This window comes from Myotis myotis, unplaced genomic scaffold (assembly GCF_014108235.1).
Source record: "Myotis myotis isolate mMyoMyo1 unplaced genomic scaffold, mMyoMyo1.p scaffold_m19_p_8, whole genome shotgun sequence".
Taxonomy (NCBI): Eukaryota; Metazoa; Chordata; class Mammalia; order Chiroptera; family Vespertilionidae; genus Myotis; species Myotis myotis.
Window position 1 is genome coordinate 81,774,044 of NW_023416390.1, and position 21,647 is coordinate 81,795,690.

The following is a 21,647-nucleotide window of genomic DNA, read 5'->3' on the forward strand; positions in this document are numbered from 1 at the left end:
ACTTATTTGAAATATTTTTTTAGTTAGCCCATTTTTGTGACCCATTGTTCTCAGCTTATACCAGTAATGTGACAGTGTTATTTTGGCCTGTCACTCCATAACTTGAGGGCTACTTTAAAAGGGAAAACACTCAAAAAGAATATTTAAATTGTTTTGTTGCTGATGTCATTATTTCTTTTAAAAACCTTTCATGTTATTTTATCTTATATTCTGTAAAGCAGTTTTATTTGTATGTTTTCCATAAATGTGACCTTGATTGTGTGGTATTTGGTAAATTGTTTACAATCATTATATTATTTTTTCTTTAAGTCAAAGACCATTTATGCTAATTAATCATAAATACATATTGTCAGAATTCAGTATTTCCTGATTGATTATAGTACCCACCATCATTTTCTCCATGTTAAATCTTCTAGATAAATCTTTTAAAGTTTAATACTTATATTTTCCCTTTTTTAGTAGTCACGCTGCCAGGTATAATAACATGCAAAATAAATCACTTTAAACAAAACAAAGTAAAAAATGAACAGGACATAATTCTTTGAAGAACTGCAACACACACTGATCTGGACAAAGATGAATCCTAAACTATTGCATATTTGATTTGAAGTTGCCTGGTCTTGTTAACTCTGTTTGGGGAACTTGCCACAACGATTGGACTGAGTTTCTAGGCAATTTTCAAGTGGGAGTCAGCTGGGTTGTGAAAGCTGTCGAATGTCTTGAAGAGATTGTTGAAGAAAATATTGCAGCCTTCACTGTATGATAAGTTATGCTTGCCCTACTACTGACATCTTCACTTTGATGGGCTAACAGGTTTGCTAGAGGAAGCAGTAGGTACTCAGTAATGTTAGAAGTGTAAGATTCATGTAGCTGAATGTCTAACCCAGATGTGTATAAGGACAGGTGATTTGTCTCACAAGGCTTTTCTCCCACAGGTGATTTTTTTCCCCAAGTCACATTAAAACCAGGTGGGTTAATTTGAGGATCATACTCACAGATGGCACTTTTCAAGCCATTGCTAAAGTATCTCATCTATTCTGAAACTGGGCACATTGGCTGGAAAGTTGTTGCTTTTTTTGTTGTTGTTATTAATAGATCAATTGTGGTAATTGCATTATCTTCTGTTTGGCTTGGGAATTGTGTAATATACTACGTAAATTTCCAAACAGAATCTACAGTGAAAGAAATATAAAGAAAAAATATAAACTCCCAATCTACAACTAGCCTGAGGACATAATGGGCCTCCCAAATTAGTATACTCAGTGTAGCAAATATTCAATAACCCCCTCTTCTCCTTCAGTTTTAAATAAATACGAGTGAAAAAATATTGTAGAAAATACTATGAATAAGACAGAGACTGGCCCTTTGCCCATAGCTGACAAACACTAAAACAAACCATTCGTAGTTCTGCGTAGAGTGAAATAACGTGGAGGCCATGCATAAATAATAATTGTCAAGAATAAGCTTTGCTTTTAAATTTATTATTGATTATATTTAAAAAAATAAAATAGAATATAGCTTAGAAAAAGTATACTTAGTTTGCACATAGATTATTACTTATAAGTAGAGGATAAAATTATTTAAAAATGTCTAGTATTTTGATTGTTTTTATCTTTTCAAGGACTTCCTTTCTGGGAAAACGTTCACTTTTAGTTTTATTATCAAATTTTCTGTATATTTTAGATGTATGTATATATTAGTATATGCACATGTGTTTGCACACATGTAGATATATACATACATAGGCATGTATTTGTATTTATATACGTTAATATTTGAAAAAGTGATGTGTTTATATACATAAATAGAAATTCTTATGATGTGATATTCTTATATCTATAGTGTTTAAGTTATTCTTACATATAACAATTTATATTATTGGTACTATACAAGTTCTCTGGCTCTAAATGTAAATTTTAATGTTGTTTCCAACTAGAGAATATTATATCACAATGGTTAAATGGGTAAGCAATACCAAGACGGTGGTCAGATGGTTAAACCGACCTCAGAACATTTCCATCCTCACGGTCTGTGAGACCACAACTGGTGCTTGTAGTAGAGTGAGTATAATTAACTTTTCTTGTACGCTTAAAATGATGTAGTTTACTTGTATTTTATTTTTTTACAGCTGCATAGTATTCCATTGTGTAAATGTACCAAGGAAGATGGGGGAAGGGGGCTAGGAATAGGTCAACCAAAGAACTTGTATGCATATATGCATAACCCATGGACACAGACAATAGAGTGGTGAAGGCCTGGGGCAGGGGGCGGAGTAGGCTAGAAGAAGTCAATGGGGGTGGAGGGAGGGGCATATGTAATACTTTCAACAATAAAGTTTTTTTTAAGGATTATTATGTGTATAAAGGGTAGCCAAAGCCATGATAATGTCATTCTCAAGTTTGGGAGGTCTTTTAATATTTTGACTTTGATTAATTTGAGAATATAGAATGTTTCTTTTATGTTTTCTTTAAACATATTTCAAAATTCAATTATTTATAGCTTAGATTCTTTTTCTAAAATAACATACAGTATCTCTTTCCTTAAATTAAGTAAAGATAGTAAAAAAATGGTTTTGGAAATACTGTGTTTTTAAATCAGGTTGTATTTAGATTTCTGTAATCAGTTTTTATTAACTGTAGTAAATTTGGTATGTGTAATTTTAAGGTTCTTAGTGGAGAAAATACTGTAATCCATTTAAATTGTTATATACTTGTACTTGGTAAAGGATTCCCAATTATATAATGACAGGATTTTTGTCTTTGGACAAGATGGAGTAAATGTTATCAGGCTAGCATCTCTGATGTAAACAAATATAAAACTGTACAAAAATATTAAAAATCTGTTTTCAGATGTTGGACATCATGAGGATTAGAAAATAAATGGTGAAATAAAGTTAATACACAAGATGGGCATAAATATGACTTCCCATTGGTGACATTTTTGAGACCACAGTGCAATGGGAATGGTGCCCAGGAAAGACACAGTGGTATCCCTGCTTCAAGTAGACAGGAAGAATCAGAGTATGAGGCTATTGTGGCTGAAATTTGGCAGAATTTGGAGCTATATAGAGAAGAATTCTAGCTATCTATGTAAAGGACCTCTTAAGTCTTTAGTTCATTGCTTCTCTGTGCAAGTACAAGATATACCATAGAGAAAAGAATCAAAGAAAGAAACTGCATTATAGGTCAACTGTAATTTAATAATTAAAAACGAAACAGTCCCTTTAGCATTTCTTGAATTGCTGATTTGATGGTAATAAACTCCCTTAGCCCTTTTCTGTCTGTGAAGCTCCTGATTTCCCCTTCAAATTTGAATGATAGATTTGCTGGATAAAGTATTCTTAGATTCAGTCCCTTGATTTTCATCATTTTGTATAATTCATTTCATTCCCTTCTGGCCTGATGTGCTTCTGTTGAGAAATCAGTTGATAGTCTAATGGGAGATCCCTTGTAGGTAACTTTCTATCTCTCTTTTGCAGCCTTTAAGATTCTTTCTTTGTCTTTTACTTTTGCCAATTTAATTATTATGTGTCTTGGTGTCATCATTTTGGGTTCATCTTGATTGGGACTCTCTGTGTTTCTTGGACTTGTGTAATTGTTTTCTTCCCAAAGTCAGGGAAGTTTTCTGTCATTATTTCTTCAAACAAGCTTTCTATTCCTTGCTCAGCTTCCTCTCCTTCTGGATCCCTTATTATGTGGATGTTTTCATTTCATGTTGTCCCAAAGCTCCCTTAGACTCTCCTCCTGCTTTTAAATTTTTTTCCAGCTGCATCTCTGCTTGTGTGTTTTTCTACCTTGTTTTCTAACTCGCTGATTCAGTGTTCAGCTTCTTCTAGTATACTGTTGAAACTTTCCATTGTGTTCTTTATTACAGCTGTATTATTCTTCATTTGCACTTGATTCTTACTCATGTTGGTGAATTTCTCATTGAGCTCCTTATAATTCTCATTGAGTTGTCTGTATTTCTGATCCAGAAATTTGAGTGTAGTTATAACCATTATTCTGAATTGTTTTTCTGACAAATTACTTGCCTCCATTTCCTTTAGTTTCTTTTCTGGTGATTCCTCTCCCCTTCCCCCCAATCTTTGGGGATTGTTTCTTTATCTCCCCATTTTTTCTGTTCTTTTGTAATATTTTCTATGTATTAGATCAAACTGTTATGCCACCCAGAGTTTGGGGGTTGGTCTTATGTAGTAGATGTTTTGTGGGACCCAGTGGTGCATGCTCTCAGGTCTCCTGGGCTGGGTGTTCTACAGAGGCCACCTACGTAAGATATTTGGGTTCTCCTGATGGTGTTGGGTCTTGAATGTCATTGTCCCATTCATAGATGGAGTCTCCTCTCGGTGTGTATATGCACCCCTATGTCCATAGCAGCATAATTTACAATAGCTAAGATTTGTAAACAGCCTAAGTGCCCATCAGCAACTGAGTGGATTAAAAAACTATGCTACATTTACACAATGGAATACTATGTGGCAATAAAAAAGAAAGAACTCTTACCATTTGCAACAGCATAGATGGCCTAGAGCAGTGATGGCAAACCTATGACACGCATGTCAGAGGTGACACGCGAACTCATTTTTTTGGTTGATTTTTCTTTGTTAAATGGCATTTAAATATATAAAATAAATATCAAAAATATAAGTCTTTGTTTTACTATGGTTGCAAATATCAAAAAATTTCTATATATGACACGGCACCAGAGTTAAGTTAGGGTTTTTCAAAATGCTGACACGCTGAGCTCAAAAGGTTCACCATCACTGGCCTAGAGCTTATTATGCTGAGCATAATAAGCCAGTCAGAGGAAGATAAGTATCACATGATCTCACTCATATGTGGAATCTAATGAACCAAATAAACTGATGATGAAAAATAGACCCAGAGATATAGAAGCATGAAAATACTGTTGAATCTCAGAGGGAAGGCAGGGGAGGGTGGGTGGGAAGAGATCAACCAATGAACTTGTATGCTTATATTCAAAAACCATGGCCACAGAGACAATGGGGTTGTGAGGGCCTCAGTGTGGGGAGACAGGAGTGGGCTGGAAGTGGTTAATAGGGGAAAAAGGAGAAGCTGTATAATACTTTCAACCATAAAGATTAAAAATGAATTAATTTAAAAAATAAAAATAAAATAAAAATAAATAAATAATTTAATGTAAAAAAAAAAGAAGACATTTCTTGAGATCAAGGAAAATTGAGCATTGACTGGATATTAGACTATATTATTGGATATTTATTAATTTTGGTAAGTGTGATAATTGTCTTGTTGCTATTTAAAGATATGTATTAGAAATGAATGATGAATTTACAGGTAAAATGATATGATATTTGGGACTTACTTTAAGATAATTTAATGGTAAAGTATGGGAGGTTGATGAAATAAAAAGATGGTGTATTTTTGATAATTTTTGAAGCTGGGCTAAGGGTCTATGGGAGATTATTATGCCCTGGTCTTTAATTTTGAATATATTTAAAATTTAAAAATATAAAATAAATTATAAAATTAGCTAAAAATAATAAAAATCATTGGAATGCATGTACTCTAGTTGGAGCCAGCTTATCATCTTTTCTATTGGATAATAATTTATACAGGTAAGAACAAAATATGTTAAAATGCTTCAATAAAGAAATAGACATCGGAACCTTATCATATTATTGATTTGATACCTTATTGGTATCCTACTGTTTTTAATTCCATTTATAGAGTTAAAATATTTTACTTTATACTATAAATGAAATAAGTAATTGCATGTGAAATTTTGGAATCTCATGGATTCTAATAAAACAGTGATATTAATAGGCAGTGAAATTTGATGTTTTATTCTGTGGTGTTTTTTTTTTTTAAATGTAAAGACGGGCTATTGCTGAGGTTCAAATAAGGAGAAATCAAGAGGAAGAAAATTTTGATATGACATTTTATAAATGAATCTTTTCTTCATTCATACTTTTCTTATAGAATATTTTCCAGAAAACTACAATATATTTAATAAATTACTACATGTAAACAGTGATACTGAACTATTTTACCTATAAATAGTTATCGAGATTAATTTAATCTAATTTCTCTTTTTGAAATATGATTTTGGTTTTTATTGTTTGCAAGATTATTTTAAAAGATCATAACATTTTTGTCATTACAAATGTGTATGAATATGGTAAAGAAGTGATTGAATATTGAAAGAATGTCTACCTTTTAATTTTATTCCTGGCTACTTGCCCAGTTCTTTTGAAGGACTTAATAATTTTCTATCCTGATGATGCCTAGAGGTGAAAAGAGACAGTGTCTGGTGGTTCAAAACAGCTCGAGTGAGGTAAGGGAAAAGAACGGGAAAATGATCTATTACCCTAGTAGTATACTACTGAGGATTCTGAAGGAGTTCACTAAAGAAAAGACTTTATAATTAAATGATCATTTAATCCCAATTTCATAATTATTTGTTCAGTTTAATTCCTGGTATTTCACCATGTGAAAGAGAGAAAAAAAAATGCCTGAAATAACACTGTAAAGGTTGTTAAATTGATGTATGCTTATTTTGTTCTTTAGAAGCTTCATAAAGTTAATAATTTTGTTTCAGAAATACGAGATGACATCAGATACGTGGCTCTCCAAGCAGGTATAGTATAGGTGGTTTCTTTATGTCACATTTTGTCCATTGTGCACATCCAGTTCACCCATTTGTAATGCAATACCTTTCCAAAGTTATTTTAGAAATATAATTTTAAGGCTTTACATGTTTAACTGAGTCTTTTCCATGAAAATATTTATGACTTAGCATTTTTATGGCATATTTATGAAAATATTGCTTCTGTTTATTATAGGATATACTTGCAGAATAACAATCATTCATTTTTGGGATCATTCATATAAGTAAACTTTCGTGCACATGAAAGAAAAAAAATAGAAACCATTAACCGTGCTCAGATTGCCCAATAAATTGGTTCTGTGGAGATATTCATATGAGCCCTTCCTCTGTTAGATGTATCCTAGCCCACAGTTCTAGTTTGTGGCACAAATGAATCTGGAATCTAAATGATCACAATAGAAAAAGTTCCAAATGTCTCTACGACATGGTGTCATACTGGACATTTCAGAAGTAAACCCAAGGAGATCATCCACAAATGTCTGAACCCATTTTACTATTAACTCCATCACTACTTTTTTTGCAAAGAGGAGTGCTGGTTTGTTTTATTTGTTTTGTTCTTTACAGTCATCTTTTATTTTAAATTCTTTTCCTAGTTCTCATCCATATCTATGGGTTCAATTACAACCCATACACTGAGACCTCCAAATGTATAGGCCCAACCAACTTGCTTGCCTGATTTCTGAAACATCTACACTCATGCTTGGCATTTCCTCCTAAATCTATAAAAGTAATTGCATACTTCACAGGTACAAACTGAACACATCTCTTTTCTATTCAGTCTTATGCCTTCTTATCATAGGAGTCAAAGACATAGTTATCCAGCTATTACAATCATAAATCTATTCTTAAATTCTTTCTCAACCTTACCTGCATATACTCATCACCACACCTTTGATTTTACTTTCAAAGATCTCACGTTATTTTTCTACAGTTTATGAACACTGCCCAGCATTAAACCACAGGTACTGCAGTTCTTCCTTAACTGGTGCACTTCCTTAACTAATGCACCTGCCAATCTGCTCTTCACACTGCAGCCTGGCTCAATGACCTTGTTGAGATATAGATTTGATCACCACCCAAATCACCCTCATACTTCATTCTCACAACGGGAACAATTTTTGTCTATCCTTTTATTCTACAGAAAAAAACCAACATTCTTAGAGAGTCTACAAGGAATTACATTGAAAGTATTTTCAGCTTTGTGCCCTACCATGCTTTCAATTGTTTTCTCCATTCTAGACACATGAACTCTTGTACTCATGAGGCCTTTATAAGAACCATTTCTTCTGAAGAGAAGTCCCCCAACTACTTTCTAATGTAAAGGCTGCTCATTTTACAAACCTTACCTTAAGTCACCTACTTAAGAAGCCACCTCCTCTAACCATCCTAACAAAATCACTTCCCCCAATAAAATTTATTTTAAAGTCAAGTGTAATTTTTGAGTAATACACAATTATTTCTGTGATTTTTTTACTGAGTTCACAAGAAGAGGCAGGATATTCATTTTTGTTGTTGTTGTTCTCCTTTGTAAACCAATTGCCTAATATAGAGTCTTATTAAAAGAAAAGTTCAATAAATATTTGCTGAATAAATAAATAAAATGTGTAAATAGATTAAACTTTTGCTTAGTTGAATCATATACATGTAGGCATAAGTATATATCGTACATCTATTATCTATATTAATATCAGTTGCTTATTCTTAGGCAACATGCAAAATGAAATTGGGTCAAAAACCTTGATTTTTATAGCCAATAATGGACTCTCACAAAATTAATTTTTTAAATATATATTGTATTGATATTTTACAGAGAGGAAGGGAGAGGAATAGAGAGTTAGAAACATCGATGAGAGAGAAACATCAATCAGCTGCCTCCTGCACACCCCCCACTAGGGATGTGCCCGCAACCAAGGTACATGCCCTTCATCAGAATTGGACCTGGGACCTTGAGTCCACAGGCCGATGCTCTATCCACTGAGCAAAACTGGCTAGGGCTCACAAAATTAATTTAAATACTGAAAATAAAAACAATGAAAAACAATATTATATGGATATTGGTGTATTCTGAATTGTCCCGAGTATTAAACCTATTTTGCTATCATTTTTATTGCCAGTGACATTCATAATTGTCTAACATACAACAACATAATATATACTCTTTTGGTATTTTGTTATCTACATTTTAAATACCGATTTCATGAATGTGTAATAGAAACTATTTTTAAGCAAAGAAACCAGTGATCAATTATTCAGTAAGAAAATGCAAATGATAGTTTGTCACAGTAGGTTTTTTCTCCAGAAGTTTAAGGAAATTTCATTGAATACTGAGAATCTGATGAAATTTAAAGGATGAGAATGGCAGTCGTTATGAGGTGAAGCATAATAATCATTATATGCTTGCTTTCTGGAGAGTAGGAAGAGCAGAGAGTGGGCATGTTTGCCCTAGCTTCAAAAGACTTACAGTTGGGATAACCAATATATAAACTGTTTGGTCAGGGATAAAGTGTATTCCCAATTCACTGCCCTGTGTGTCATAAACACTGACTTGCTTAAGGTCATGAGGATTGACAGTGATGTTGGCTCCACTTTCTTTATTTAATTGTAGGAGAGGATTCTGCCTAAAGTGCTAAGTTCATAGCTAGAAATCATCTAATGCTGAAGGTTTCTAAGCCCAACTATGCATTAAAGATTAGAGTCCTCACCTGTCTTTATTGAATCATTTTTAAGGCACCAGATTTGGAGGGCTAATATAAAAAGGGAGAATGCTCAGATATTCCCATAGTATAAAAAATGCAATTTGTTTTTGAAGCAAAACACAAATGGAGAATGTTGAGTAAGGGAAGAGCTAATAGGTTGGTCTAAATGTGATAGAGTTATATATATCACGTTTATATATATATTATAATATCATATATATATTTGTCCATTGTACGCATACATTATCTGTGTACACATGGATTATCTGTTATGATTTGGACACCTACTATATCCTAGACAATAGAACTAAAAAAGACAAAATTGCAAAATCCCCTTAATTGTTACTTGCTTTGTGAAAGAAGTCAAGAATTTAAGAAAGTGCACTGAAAGCCATGAAAAGATGAATAAAAAGTTTAGAATCTCTGAGAAGAGATTTCTTAACTAGGAGATACTCTCTAACAAGAAAAATTTGGAAATAGATTTTGTTTCCTGACTTTAAGCAAAAAATAAGATTTACAAAAGAAAAGAGAAAAACAAATATACCAAAGGAGAAAGTAATGAAATATAAATTCTCTCATAATTGAAAGGTGTGATTTAGAGTCAAGTACCTTTTAAGTATTTATTATATACCCAGTAATGCAATTACCCCACCTTTGAATTGTATGTTACTTCAGATTTTAAATTATTTACATAATAGTATATCATCTTATATTTTCATGAATGTCCAGGAAGTAGACAAGTAAAATCTTATTCTCATATTTTTATCAAAGGATATTATTGCTAATAAAGATAGAATGAGACTCTTGAGATTATGAAAATACTTATTAATTTACTTATTCATTCAGGAAATAATTATTAAGCACAATTATGACTGCTGCTGTCCCAGGTTCTGGAGCTACAGCAATGGAGAACACCAGGTTCCTGCACCATGGAGCTTCCATTCTATAGGAACATTACCTGCTATGCACTTAAACACCCACACACGTAAGAGATTCACGTAGAGTTCAATGACCTGGCTTCCTTGATCACCCTTTACATAAGGTCATCAGGAAACCCCTCTATGATAAGGTGAAATAGAGCAGTGGTATGAAAGATAAGAGAAAGAGCCAGATAAGGGATAAATAGCACAAAGGTGCTATTTAGAAGAAACATGTACAAAGAGGAAAGAGGAGAATTGAAGATGAGATCAGAAAGAGTGGAGGGCCAGATCATCTACAAAGGGCCTGTAAGCCATTTAAAGCCCTAGAGAGGAAATCATACGGAAGCCTTTCATTACACCATATGTATAATCACTTTCAGTAATCCAATAAGAAAGAACACAGTGTTTAGTCAGGTAAATGCATTTTCTTAATGTTTCCCCTGAAGCAAGAGAAAGCAATCTATATGTGTAGTTTCCATAATTTAATTATAAAAAATAATTTTCTTAATTTAACATGCCACTAGAGTTTAATTTAAACATCATCAACTGTAGGTTTGTAGAGGGGGGATATGAATGAAATGTTTTTCAACAGATTCCTTTCTATTTTGTGGTTTTTGATTTTTTACTTTTAATAAATTTATGTATACACCATTATAAATGTACCTTAAAATATGTAGAGTTGCTGAAAGATTTCAGAAAAATATATTAAATATTATATTATAAGAATTTCTAAATTAGAAACAAATTATTTTGATGAACTAGTGAAGATGCTTATATTTTTCATATTTTTAAAGAATAAATTGCTAATCATAATCATATCTTATGTAAAAGATATGAAAGTTCTTTTTGAACCAATTTAAAAACTGTCTTTAGTTTAACTGTAAATCATATGTATCCAGTGTTAAAGAAACATCCCATCCTTCCCATCACTCAGACACACACATACACACAATGCACTGAGTTCACTTAAGATATAGCTCATTATACACTTTTTGACCATTTTCCAAACAAATCTACACTAATAAAAGAGAAATATGTAAATTGGTCATCATTCTGCTATGCCCACCAGCCAATCAGGATGAGTAAGCAAATTAATCAAACAAAGACGGTGGGTTAATTTGAATATGCAGGCACCGAGCGAAGACTGAAGGCTCCGGCCCGAGCAAAGACTGAAGAGGCTTGGCTTCTCCGCTGTGGCCAGACCAAAGGCCTGGGTCCTGGGTGCTGGAGGAAAACCGGTGCCGGTAGCCAGGGGAAGGAAGGCCTATTGTGTGAATCTTCGTGCAACAGGCCTCTAGTTCTAAAATAAAAATGAGTCTAATCCCTGCATGCCTTAGCAATAGTTAGCAGCGCGAATTTCCTATGTCATGTGAGATTGTTATGTCACTTCTATATTTCAGAATGAGGAGCCCGTGTTTTCTAGAGATGGCAGCAAATTCTTTATGACAGTTCCTGTTAAGCAAGGGGGCCGTGGGGAGTTTCACCACATAGCCATGTTCCTCGTCCAGGTAAGTGCTTCCTCTGTGGTTTGGTTTCATTGAGATCATGTTCATGAAGGCCCATCTCTGGTCGCCATTCTGAACCTACAGTTAATGCCTGGGAGTCCAGCCATAAACCCAACTCGGGCTGCGTTAGGAAAAGGAATGTTAATTCACAACCATAATCCAAGCTGTGCCTTCTCACAAAACAGTTTCAACATTCAACAGAATTTAGCAAGAAACAACGTGTGCTATGAGTTGAGGGTATTTAGAATTTAATAAATGAAAAGTACCTAACTTCTACTTTCAAGGACTATAGAAAATCTAGAGTGTTTTTTTTTGTTTGTTTGTTTGTTTTGTTTTTGGTTTGGTTTGTTTATTCAACAAATACATGTTACCTATTTTGTACAAGCAATACTGTCAAAGGATTATAAAAGTTTTAACTACTTAAAGCAACCTAAATGCCCATCAGAAATTGAATAGTTGAATAAAGTATGGTATACCCACATAAGAAAATATAGTGCAGTTATATTTTTATGGACTCCCTAACTAAAGAGGGGGAATGTTTTGTTTTGTTTTTTCTCTAAACTTCAAGTGAATGTTAATAGTTGATACAGTTTATCTGATTACAAAAAGTCACTGAATTAACAAGTAGTAGTTCAAATATGACAAGATTAATGAGTCAATTTAAATCTAATTGTCAATTATAAATGTTCATGAGAAATCAAGTTTCTTTTAAATTCAAATATATTAATATCACAATCTCATAGTGAAAGAGAAAATTTATAAAGATAAAGTATAGTGTGTAAATTGGAATCTCCTATGAGAGTTGTACAAACTAACTAATCAAGAATCAATTTCATACCTACAAAATATAGAGTAAATATCAATGTGGCAAAAGGCTCTTAAACACACTGAATACTTTTATGTTAGAACCTTCAAGTCTTATGTATATTCTCATCATTTTATCATTATCAATATATATATATTTATTTTGTACAGCTCAGTGCCTTGAATTCTCAAAATCTGTGTCAATAGCTTAAAATTAAACACTTATCTAAGGTCTGCACTATTAAAATAAGTGTCATGTTTTGTGCTAAGCCAGCTCAACCAAGAGTTCCACAGCCTGAATGAGGGCGGTGAGGGAAAAGACAGAGAGAATGAGCTGGGTCTAGGACAGGGGTGGGCAAACTTTTTGACTCGAGGGCCACAGTGGGTTCTTAAACTGGACCGGAGGGCCGGAACAAAAGCATGGATGGAGTGTTTGGGTGAACTAATATAAATTCAAAGTAAACATCATTACATAAAAGGGTACGGTCTTTTTTTTTTATTATTTTTATTCATTTCAAATGGGCCACATCCGGCCCGCGGGCCGTAGTTTGTCCACGGCTGGTCTAGGACCTAGGTGGATCTTCCTGTGCCTGGCTGATCCACAGAGAGAGACCCAGGGGCAAGCTGAGCCTTTATTGTATAGCTGGAGGTAACAAGGTAGTGGTCACCATAGTTACAATGTTCTTGGGAATTTCACTTGTTTTAGCAGTACTTGCTGCATCTCCCTCAGCCCATTAGCTGCCCAGATAAGATCTAGGGAGTGTCATAAGGTCAAGCCTAATTATGCTAAGAGGACTGTGCCCTCTAAGCTGGGACTTGTTTGTAGCTTTGCCAACAGGTCAGTCCGAGGCTTAACCCTATAGCCATGCCCTACAATGTTTTAACTTTAATTTTGATGAAAGCTGTAATAAATAATTAGGAACATATGTAATTTCCATAGTAGAAATGTATATTAATTTTCATAGTATATCATTAAGTTTGAAAAACAGATTGTAGACTGTTTAATGTGATATTTGTATTCTAAATAAATGTACACATTGATAATGAGAATAAAAATTTTGGTGATTCAGTATCTAACTATTAAATGGCTATATGAGTCAGGTGGGATTAAGGAAAGTTTTCCTTCTGTGTTGAACTAAAGGAAGCTTTACTAGCAAATTGCTTTACCTGGTTCACTTTTGCTAACTAATGATGTTTTGCTAATATAACTACCACAGAGATATTTGTCCTGCAAAATAAATCATACTTTCCAAATCTTCCAAATGACTGTGACATTGAATTTTTTAAAAATTTCTTTATTGATTAAGCTATTACATATGTGTCCTTATTCCCCCTTTCTGCCCCCCAGTCTCCCCCACTCTTGCCCTCACCACCCTGTTGGCTGGGTCCATTGGTTAGGCTTATATGCCTGCATACAAGTCCTTTGGTTGATCTCTCCCCTTACCCTCACCCTCTTCTACCTTCCCTCTGAGGTTTGACGGCCTGATCCATGCTTCTCTGTCTCTGGATCTGTTTTTGTTCATCAGTTTATGTTGTTTATTATATTCCATAAATGAGTGAGATCATGTGATATTTATCTTCCTCTGACTGGCTTATTTCACTTAGCACAATGCTCTCCAGGTCCATCCATGCTGTTGCAAATAGTAAGAATTCCTTCTTTTTTACCGCTGCATAGTATTCCATTGTGTAGATGTACCAGTTTCTTAATCCACTCATCTGCCAATGGACACTTAGGCTGTTTCCAAATCTTAACTATGATTAATTGTGCCGCTATGAACATAGGGGTGCATATGTACTTTCTGATTGGTGTTTCTAGTTTCTTGGGATATATTCCTAGAAGTGGGATCACTGGGTCAAATAGGAGTTCCATTTTTAATTTTTTGAGGAAACGCCATACTGTTCTCCACAGTGGCTGCACCAGTCAGCATTCCCACCAGCAGTGCACGAGGGTTCCTTTTTCTCCACATCCTCGCCAGCACTAGTTCTTTGTTGAGTTGTTGATGATAGCCAGTCTGACAGGTGTGAGATGGTACCTCATTGTTGTTTTGATTTGCATCTCTCAGATGATTAGTGACTTTGATCATGTTTTCATATGTCTCTTGGCCTTCCTTCTATTTCTTTCAAGAAGTATCTATTTAGGTCACTGCCCATTTTTTGATTAGGTTGTTTATCTTCCTTTTGTTAAGTTGTATGAATTCCCTGTAAATGTTGGAGATTAAACCCTATCGGTGATAACATTGGCAAATATGTTCTCCCATGCAGTGGGCTTTCTTGTTGTTTTGTTGATGGTTTCTTTTGCTGTGCAAAAGCTTTTTATTTTGATGTAGTCCCATTTGTTTATTTTCACTTTAGTTTCCATTGCCCTAGGAGATGTATTGGTGAAGAAATTGCTTCGGTATATGTCTGAGATATTGCTGCCTGTGGATTTCTCTAGTATTTTTATGGTTTCCTGTCTTATATTTAAGTCCTTTATCCATTTTGAGTTAATTTTTGTGTATGGTGTCGGTTAGTGGTCTAGTTTCCTTTTTTGCATTTATCTGTCCAATTTTCCCAACACAATTTATTAAAAAGACTGTCTTGATTCCATTGTATGTTCATGCTTCCTTTGTCAAATATTAATTGAGCATAGTGGTTTGGGTCGATTTCTGGGTTCTCTATTCTATTCCATTGATCTATATGTCTGTTCTTGTGCCAGTACCAGGCTGTTTTGAGAACAGTGGCTTTGTAATACAGCTTGATACCTGGTATTGAAATCCCACCTACTTTTGTTCTTTCTCAGGATCGCTGCAGCTATTCGGGGTCATTTTTTTTTTTTTTTATTCCAGATGAATTTTTGGAATGTTTGTTCTAGGTCTGTGAAATATGCCATTGGTATTTTAATGGAGAGTGCATTGAATCTTTGGATTGCTTTGGGTAGTATGGACATTTTAGTGATGTTGATTCTACCAATCCATGAACACGGTATGTTCTTCCAACTGTTTATGTCTTCCTCTATCTCTTTTTTCAGTGTCCTGTAGTTTTCCCCACATAGGTCTTTTATCTCCTTAGTCAAGTTTATTCCTAGGTATCTTAATTTTTTTGGTGTGATGGTAAATAGGATTGCTTTTTTAGTCGCTCTTTCTGTAAGTTCACTATTGGTGTATAGCAATGCCATAGATTTCTTGGCATTAATTTTGTATCCTGCTACATTGCCAAATTCATTTATTAAGTCTACTAATTTTTTGATGGAGTCTTTAGGGTTTTCTATGTACAGTATCATGTCATTTGCGAATAAGGACATATTTACTTCTTCATTTCCAATTTGGATGCCTTTTATTTCTTCTTCTTGTCTGATCGCAATGGCTAGTACTTCCAGTACTATGTCAAACAGGAGTGGTGAGAATGGGCATTCCTGTCTTGTTCCTGTTCTTAGGAGAAATGGTTTTAATTTTTGCCCATTGAGTATGATGTTGGCTGTGGGTTTGTCATATATGGCTTTTATTATGTTGAGGTATGATCCTTCTATTTCCACCTTGCTGAGAGTTTTTATCAAGAAAGGGTGTTGGATTTTGTGACATTGAATTTTTAAATCATGGTCTTTTATATTCAAGAAATTGTGAATATCTTAAGATGTAGTCAATGATAGGGAAATATGTATAAGACATCTTTATACTATATGCAGCTCCAAAATATACAACCTATTCAAAAACTTATGATGATAAACAGTATCTTTTAGTCATAACCAGTTTGGCTCAGTGGATAGAGCATCGGCCTGCGGACTGAAAGGCCCCAGGTTCGATTCCGGTCAAGGGCATGTACCTTGGTTGCAGGAACATCCCTAGTAGCGGGTGTGCAGGAGGCAGCTGATTGATGTTTCTCTCTCATTGATGTTTCTGACTCTCTATCCCTCTCCCTTCCTCTCTGTAAAAAACAAAAAAACAAAAAAAATAATTAAATATATTTTTAAAAAAGCAGTATCTTTTAAAAAGTGTGGAATTGGGGGAGGCTGATGATGTTACATGTAGGAATCATTATATTTATGCTGCTAACAGAAGTTTATTTGTAAGTCTTGGGAAGAAATACCTTCAGTCCTCCAATCAAACCATCCTGATGTTCAGTCTAACTCATTATTTCTGAAATGTTCAGAACAACTTCATAGAGCAGATGTGTTTTCTTTATTCTTCTATATGAAGAATATAGCGAAGGTTTCATTGAAGTAATTGAAGTAGAAACATTTGTATCTATTGTGGGTGCAGCGAAGGTTTCATTGAAGTAGCAACATTTGTATCTATTATGGGTGCAGTTCAAAGAATTTGTGCTTTGCATAATCTTTATATATAATATTATTTTTTAATATGTCTTCGTTGATTGTAGAGAGAGTAGGAAGAGGGAGAGAGAGATAGAAACATCAATGATGACAATCATTGATTGGCTGTCTCCTGCACATCCCCTACTGGAATTAAAACCTGCAACCCAAGTATGTGCCTGACCTGGAATCGAACTATAACCTCCTGGTTCATGAGTCGACGCTCAACCACTGAGTGACACTGGCCAGGCATATATCATTCTTAAATGTGATTTTAATAGTTGTGCAACATTCCATCAAGTAAATATACAACACTGCATTTTAATCATCATAAAGTTATTTCTAATATTTTAATATTATAATTTATTCAGATGTAACATAATTATGCCTAAATACTTATTTTTATTTATAATAATTCCCACAATAATATATTTATAGATGTTGAAAGATATCTAGACAAACCATATGTGTACATATGCATTTGTTTAGGTTTTGATATGGAGTGCCAAGTTGGCTCTCTGAAAATAGTATGAGGATTTACAAAATGGTATAGTAATTTACAGCATTAAGAGTAATGCATGTCAACAATGATGACTTCTACTTTCTCACCCTCCCTTGACACGCCTTTTCCACTTAAAATCAATGTGCCCAGAAAGTGAGAAATGACAAGACGAGAACCTGGCTGCTGGCAGGCAGGAAGCACCTTGATGCTTAGCTATAAATACTTCATGCTTAGCTATCTTTGAGAACTTCCCCTTTAACTGAGAATATATTTATCTGTTTGAAGTATCTTGCTAAACAAAACTAGTAAAATTTTCCAACACTTTGCTCTCTTACACAATCAGTGGATAGATGAAAACCATTAATTAGAGACCATAAAAGGTACAATCGTGCTTTCAGGATATTTTCATTATAGAGAGTGGTGGTTTTCCAATACAAATATTTTACTGTTTAATTCTCTTTTTCAAAAATGATTTTTCTTAAAGTAATTCTAAAAAATAAAAACGAACACACTTTTCTCCTCCAGTCTTCTTATGATTGTAATTTTATGTAAACTACATTATTTCATCCTTATATTTTTATATTTTAAATTTTAATTTTGATCCAAAGCCTACATTTCCCATAATTCTAAATAATTTTAAAAATCAATTTGATAGAATATTAATATTTAGTTGATATATTAAATCATTATTATTCAATGTTTAATTTAGTAGTATTTTGTTATGATTATAGATATCATTATATGTTAAGCTTATTTATATTATGGATCATTTATTTAATTTTGGTTAAAAGTAAATATTTATAACTATGTATATAGCTATTTATATATCTAGGTTACTTTCAATTAAATATGTGTAAACAGAATTTGTGAGTATTTTATCTACTTTTATATATTTCAAAAAGACAAATTAATAAAAATAAAAATTGGCTTTTTCAAAAGTCTATATACTGAGTTAATTGTTCTTCTGAATAGAGCATGCATTATTAATATTAGTTTATGTAGTTCCTGAATCAAACAAAGTTCTTTTATTTATTTTAAAAAATATTTATTGTTGAAAGTATTACATATGTCCCCCTGGGTCCCCCATTGACCTCTTCTAGCTCACCCCCCAAGCTCCACCCCAGGCCCTCACCACCCTATCATCTGTGTCATGGGTTGTGCATAAATGCATACAAGTTCTTTGGTTGATCTCTTCGCACCCACCCACCCTGCCCCATCTTCCCTCTGAGATTCTGCACTCTGTTCCATGCTTCTATGTCTCTGGATCCACTCTGTGCATTAGTTTATTTTGTTCATTAGATTCCACATATAAATGAGCTCATGTGACACTTTTCTTTCTCTGATTGGCTTATCTCACTTAGAATAATACTCTCCAGGTCCCCTCATGCTGTCTCAAAGGGTAAAAGATTTTTCTTTTTTACTGCTGCATAGTCTTCCATGGTGTAAATGTACCACAGCTTTTTTATCCACTCATCTACTGATGGGCATTTGGGCTCTTTCCAGATCTTAGCTATTGTATCTTGTGCTTCTATGAACATAGGGGTGCACACTTTCTTTCTGATTGTATTTCAGGTTTCTTAGAATATATTCCAGAAGTGGGATCATTGGGTCAAATGGCAGTTCTATTTTTAATTTGTTGAGGAAATTCCATACTGTTTTCCATAGTGGCTGCACCAGTCTGCATTCCCACCAACAGTGTACTAGGGTTCCCTTTTCTCCACATCCTCACCAGCACTTGCCATTTCTTGAATTGTTGATGGTAGCCATTCTGACAGGTGTAAGGTGATACCTCATTGTCATTTTAATTTGCATCTCTTTGATGATTAGTGACTTTGAGAAATTTTTCATATGTCTCTTGGCCATCTGTATGTCTCCTTTGGAGATGTGTCTATTTAGGTCTTTGGCCGATTTTTTAATTGGATTGTTTGTCCTTTTGTTAAGTCGTATCAGTTTCTTATATATTTTGGACATTTTCAGATGTTTCATTGTCAAATTTTCTTTTTTTTATATATTTTATTGATTTTTTACAGGGAGGAAGGGAGAGGGATAGAGAGTTAGAAACATCAATGAGAGAGAAACATCAATCAGCTGCCTCCTGCACACCCCCTACTGGGGATGTGCCCGCAACCAAGGTACATGCCCTTGACCGGAATCGAACCTGGGACCCTTGAGTCTGCAGGCTGACGCTCTATCCACTGAGCCAACCGGTTAGGGCCATTGTCAAATCTTTGTTGCTGGTTTCTTTTGCAATGCAGAAGATTTTTATTTTGATGTAGTGCCATTGTTTATTTTCTCCTCAGTTTCCTTTGCCCTAGGAGCTGTATCGGTAAACATATAGCTGCGAGAGATGTCTCAGATTTTTCTGCCTATGGTTTCTTTCTTCTAGGATTTTTTCATGGTTTCATAACTTACATTTAAGTCTTTTATCCATTTTGAGTTTATTTTTGTGTATGATGTAAGTTTGTGGTCTAGTTTCATTTTTTGCATGTACCTGTCCAATTTTCCCAACACCATTTATTGAAGAAACTGTCCTGACTCCAATGTATGCTCTTGCCTCTTTGTCAAATATTAATGGAGTGTGATGGCTTGGGTCAATTTCTGGGGTCTCTGCAAAACTTCTTTACCTCATACTATTAAACTTTTGATCACTTCTGATATTTTCCGCTTTCATAGCATTTTTAATTAGACTTCTAACTTCTGAATTCCCATATCTGAAACTATTACATCCTACATCCTGCAATGCAGCCAACAGTTAGAAGAAAGGTTTTTTTCTTCAAAGACATGGCCACCTTTTTTCTCACGTATGAGATAAGAAGCAGTGTTTCAATCTTGTTAAGTGGTCCAGATTCATAAGCATAAGTGATTTCCCTGTCATCTTCCCAAATTGTGTTAAGAGAAAAATTATATTGGTGAATCCGCTTGCTTCCTCTATGCAGCCTTACCACATTTTGCTCATGAAAGCTGATGATTTCACTGGAAACAATTTTGAATGTTTATTCATTACAAATACTGTAGAAAATAGAATCCCCCATCCATAATTCTACCACCTAATCAACCCAATACAATTTTTCATTAAATTGCACTGCTGTATCTGATTAGGACATTGTCTGAAAACAATTAGTTCACCTCATCTGATGAATAGACAGTAAATTAAAACGCGCTATTTTTAAGCACTACAATATTTCCCTTATCTAGGTGCTCTAAAAGTTAAACAGAATATAATATAAGAAATTTGAATGAACTGTATGATCAGGTAAAAATCAAGTGTGTTGTTAAACTTTTACTGATACCAATGCATTTCCAATTTGTAAATAGGAATATAAAATTAATATTTAATTTTAGTGATCAAGATCAAATCTGTACCAGATAAAAGGGAGGCGCCTAAAGTTTAATGTCCTAAATAAAAACACACACACTCTCTCTCTTCATCCTAGATTTTCAGCCCTCTTTTGAGAATGAATTAAATGACCCATTTTATTGCTGTTTATTCTAAAACTAAATGTGAAATATGAGTTTAGCTTACAGTATATTGCCCCGTTGTCCTTGTCAAAAGTCTACTATGATTTAATTGTCACAATCACTGTTTCTGTTCAAACAAGTTAATATAATAAATAGCATGGTAACACAGAAAGAATGATTATTTTGGAGTAAATATGATTATTCTTTCCTGTTTTGTTAAATTATTTTGTCTGTGCTTATATACCTCCTGAAGGTGGATGGAAAACAAAATGAGGTACAGACACCCCCTCATAAAGATAGTTAAATACCTTCATATTTATTTTGGATTTACAATCTGATTGTCTACAATGCTCTGATTGGCACTGGGATTTTATACATAGAGTCCAGATCAAACTTAATATGCTCACTGCCATGATACAATTCCTTGTATATTAATGGAAAATATCATGGGTCTTATAACTATAAACATCTACACTAATAAAAGACAAACATGCAAATTGACCGTACCTTTGATACACCTTAAGCCATGCCCACCAGCCAATCAGAGAGACTATATGCAAATTAACCCAACCAAGATGGCAGCCGGCAGCCATGGAGCTGGAGTGAGCAGGAGGTTTGGTTGCCCCAGTGATGAAGGGAGCCAAGCTTCCCACTTGTGGTGGCCCCGGCTCTGAGCTCCACTCAAGCAACAAAGTTTCAATTATAGAAGGTAAATAAACCCTAGATACCTGCTTTAAGCTGGCCGTGGCCACGGAGCTAGACTGAGCAGGAGCCTTGGTTGCCCCTGGCGATGGAGGAAGCCAAGCTTCCCTCCCACCTGCCCTGGCCAGA

At 34.3% G+C, this 21,647-nt stretch overlaps 1 protein-coding gene across 1 annotated transcript in view; it reads left to right on the forward strand.

Moving 5' to 3' along the window:
• DPP10 (dipeptidyl peptidase like 10) overlaps positions 1-21,647 on the forward strand; it is a 656,594-nt gene that overhangs the window by 580,160 nt on the left and 54,787 nt on the right. Inside the window, exons 11-13 of the mRNA XM_036320739.1 lie at positions 1,937-2,060; positions 6,577-6,615; positions 11,662-11,769. Of these exons, the coding sequence (XP_036176632.1) occupies positions 1,937-2,060; positions 6,577-6,615; positions 11,662-11,769 (271 nt within the window). The remainder of the gene's footprint in view (positions 1-1,936; positions 2,061-6,576; positions 6,616-11,661; positions 11,770-21,647) is intronic.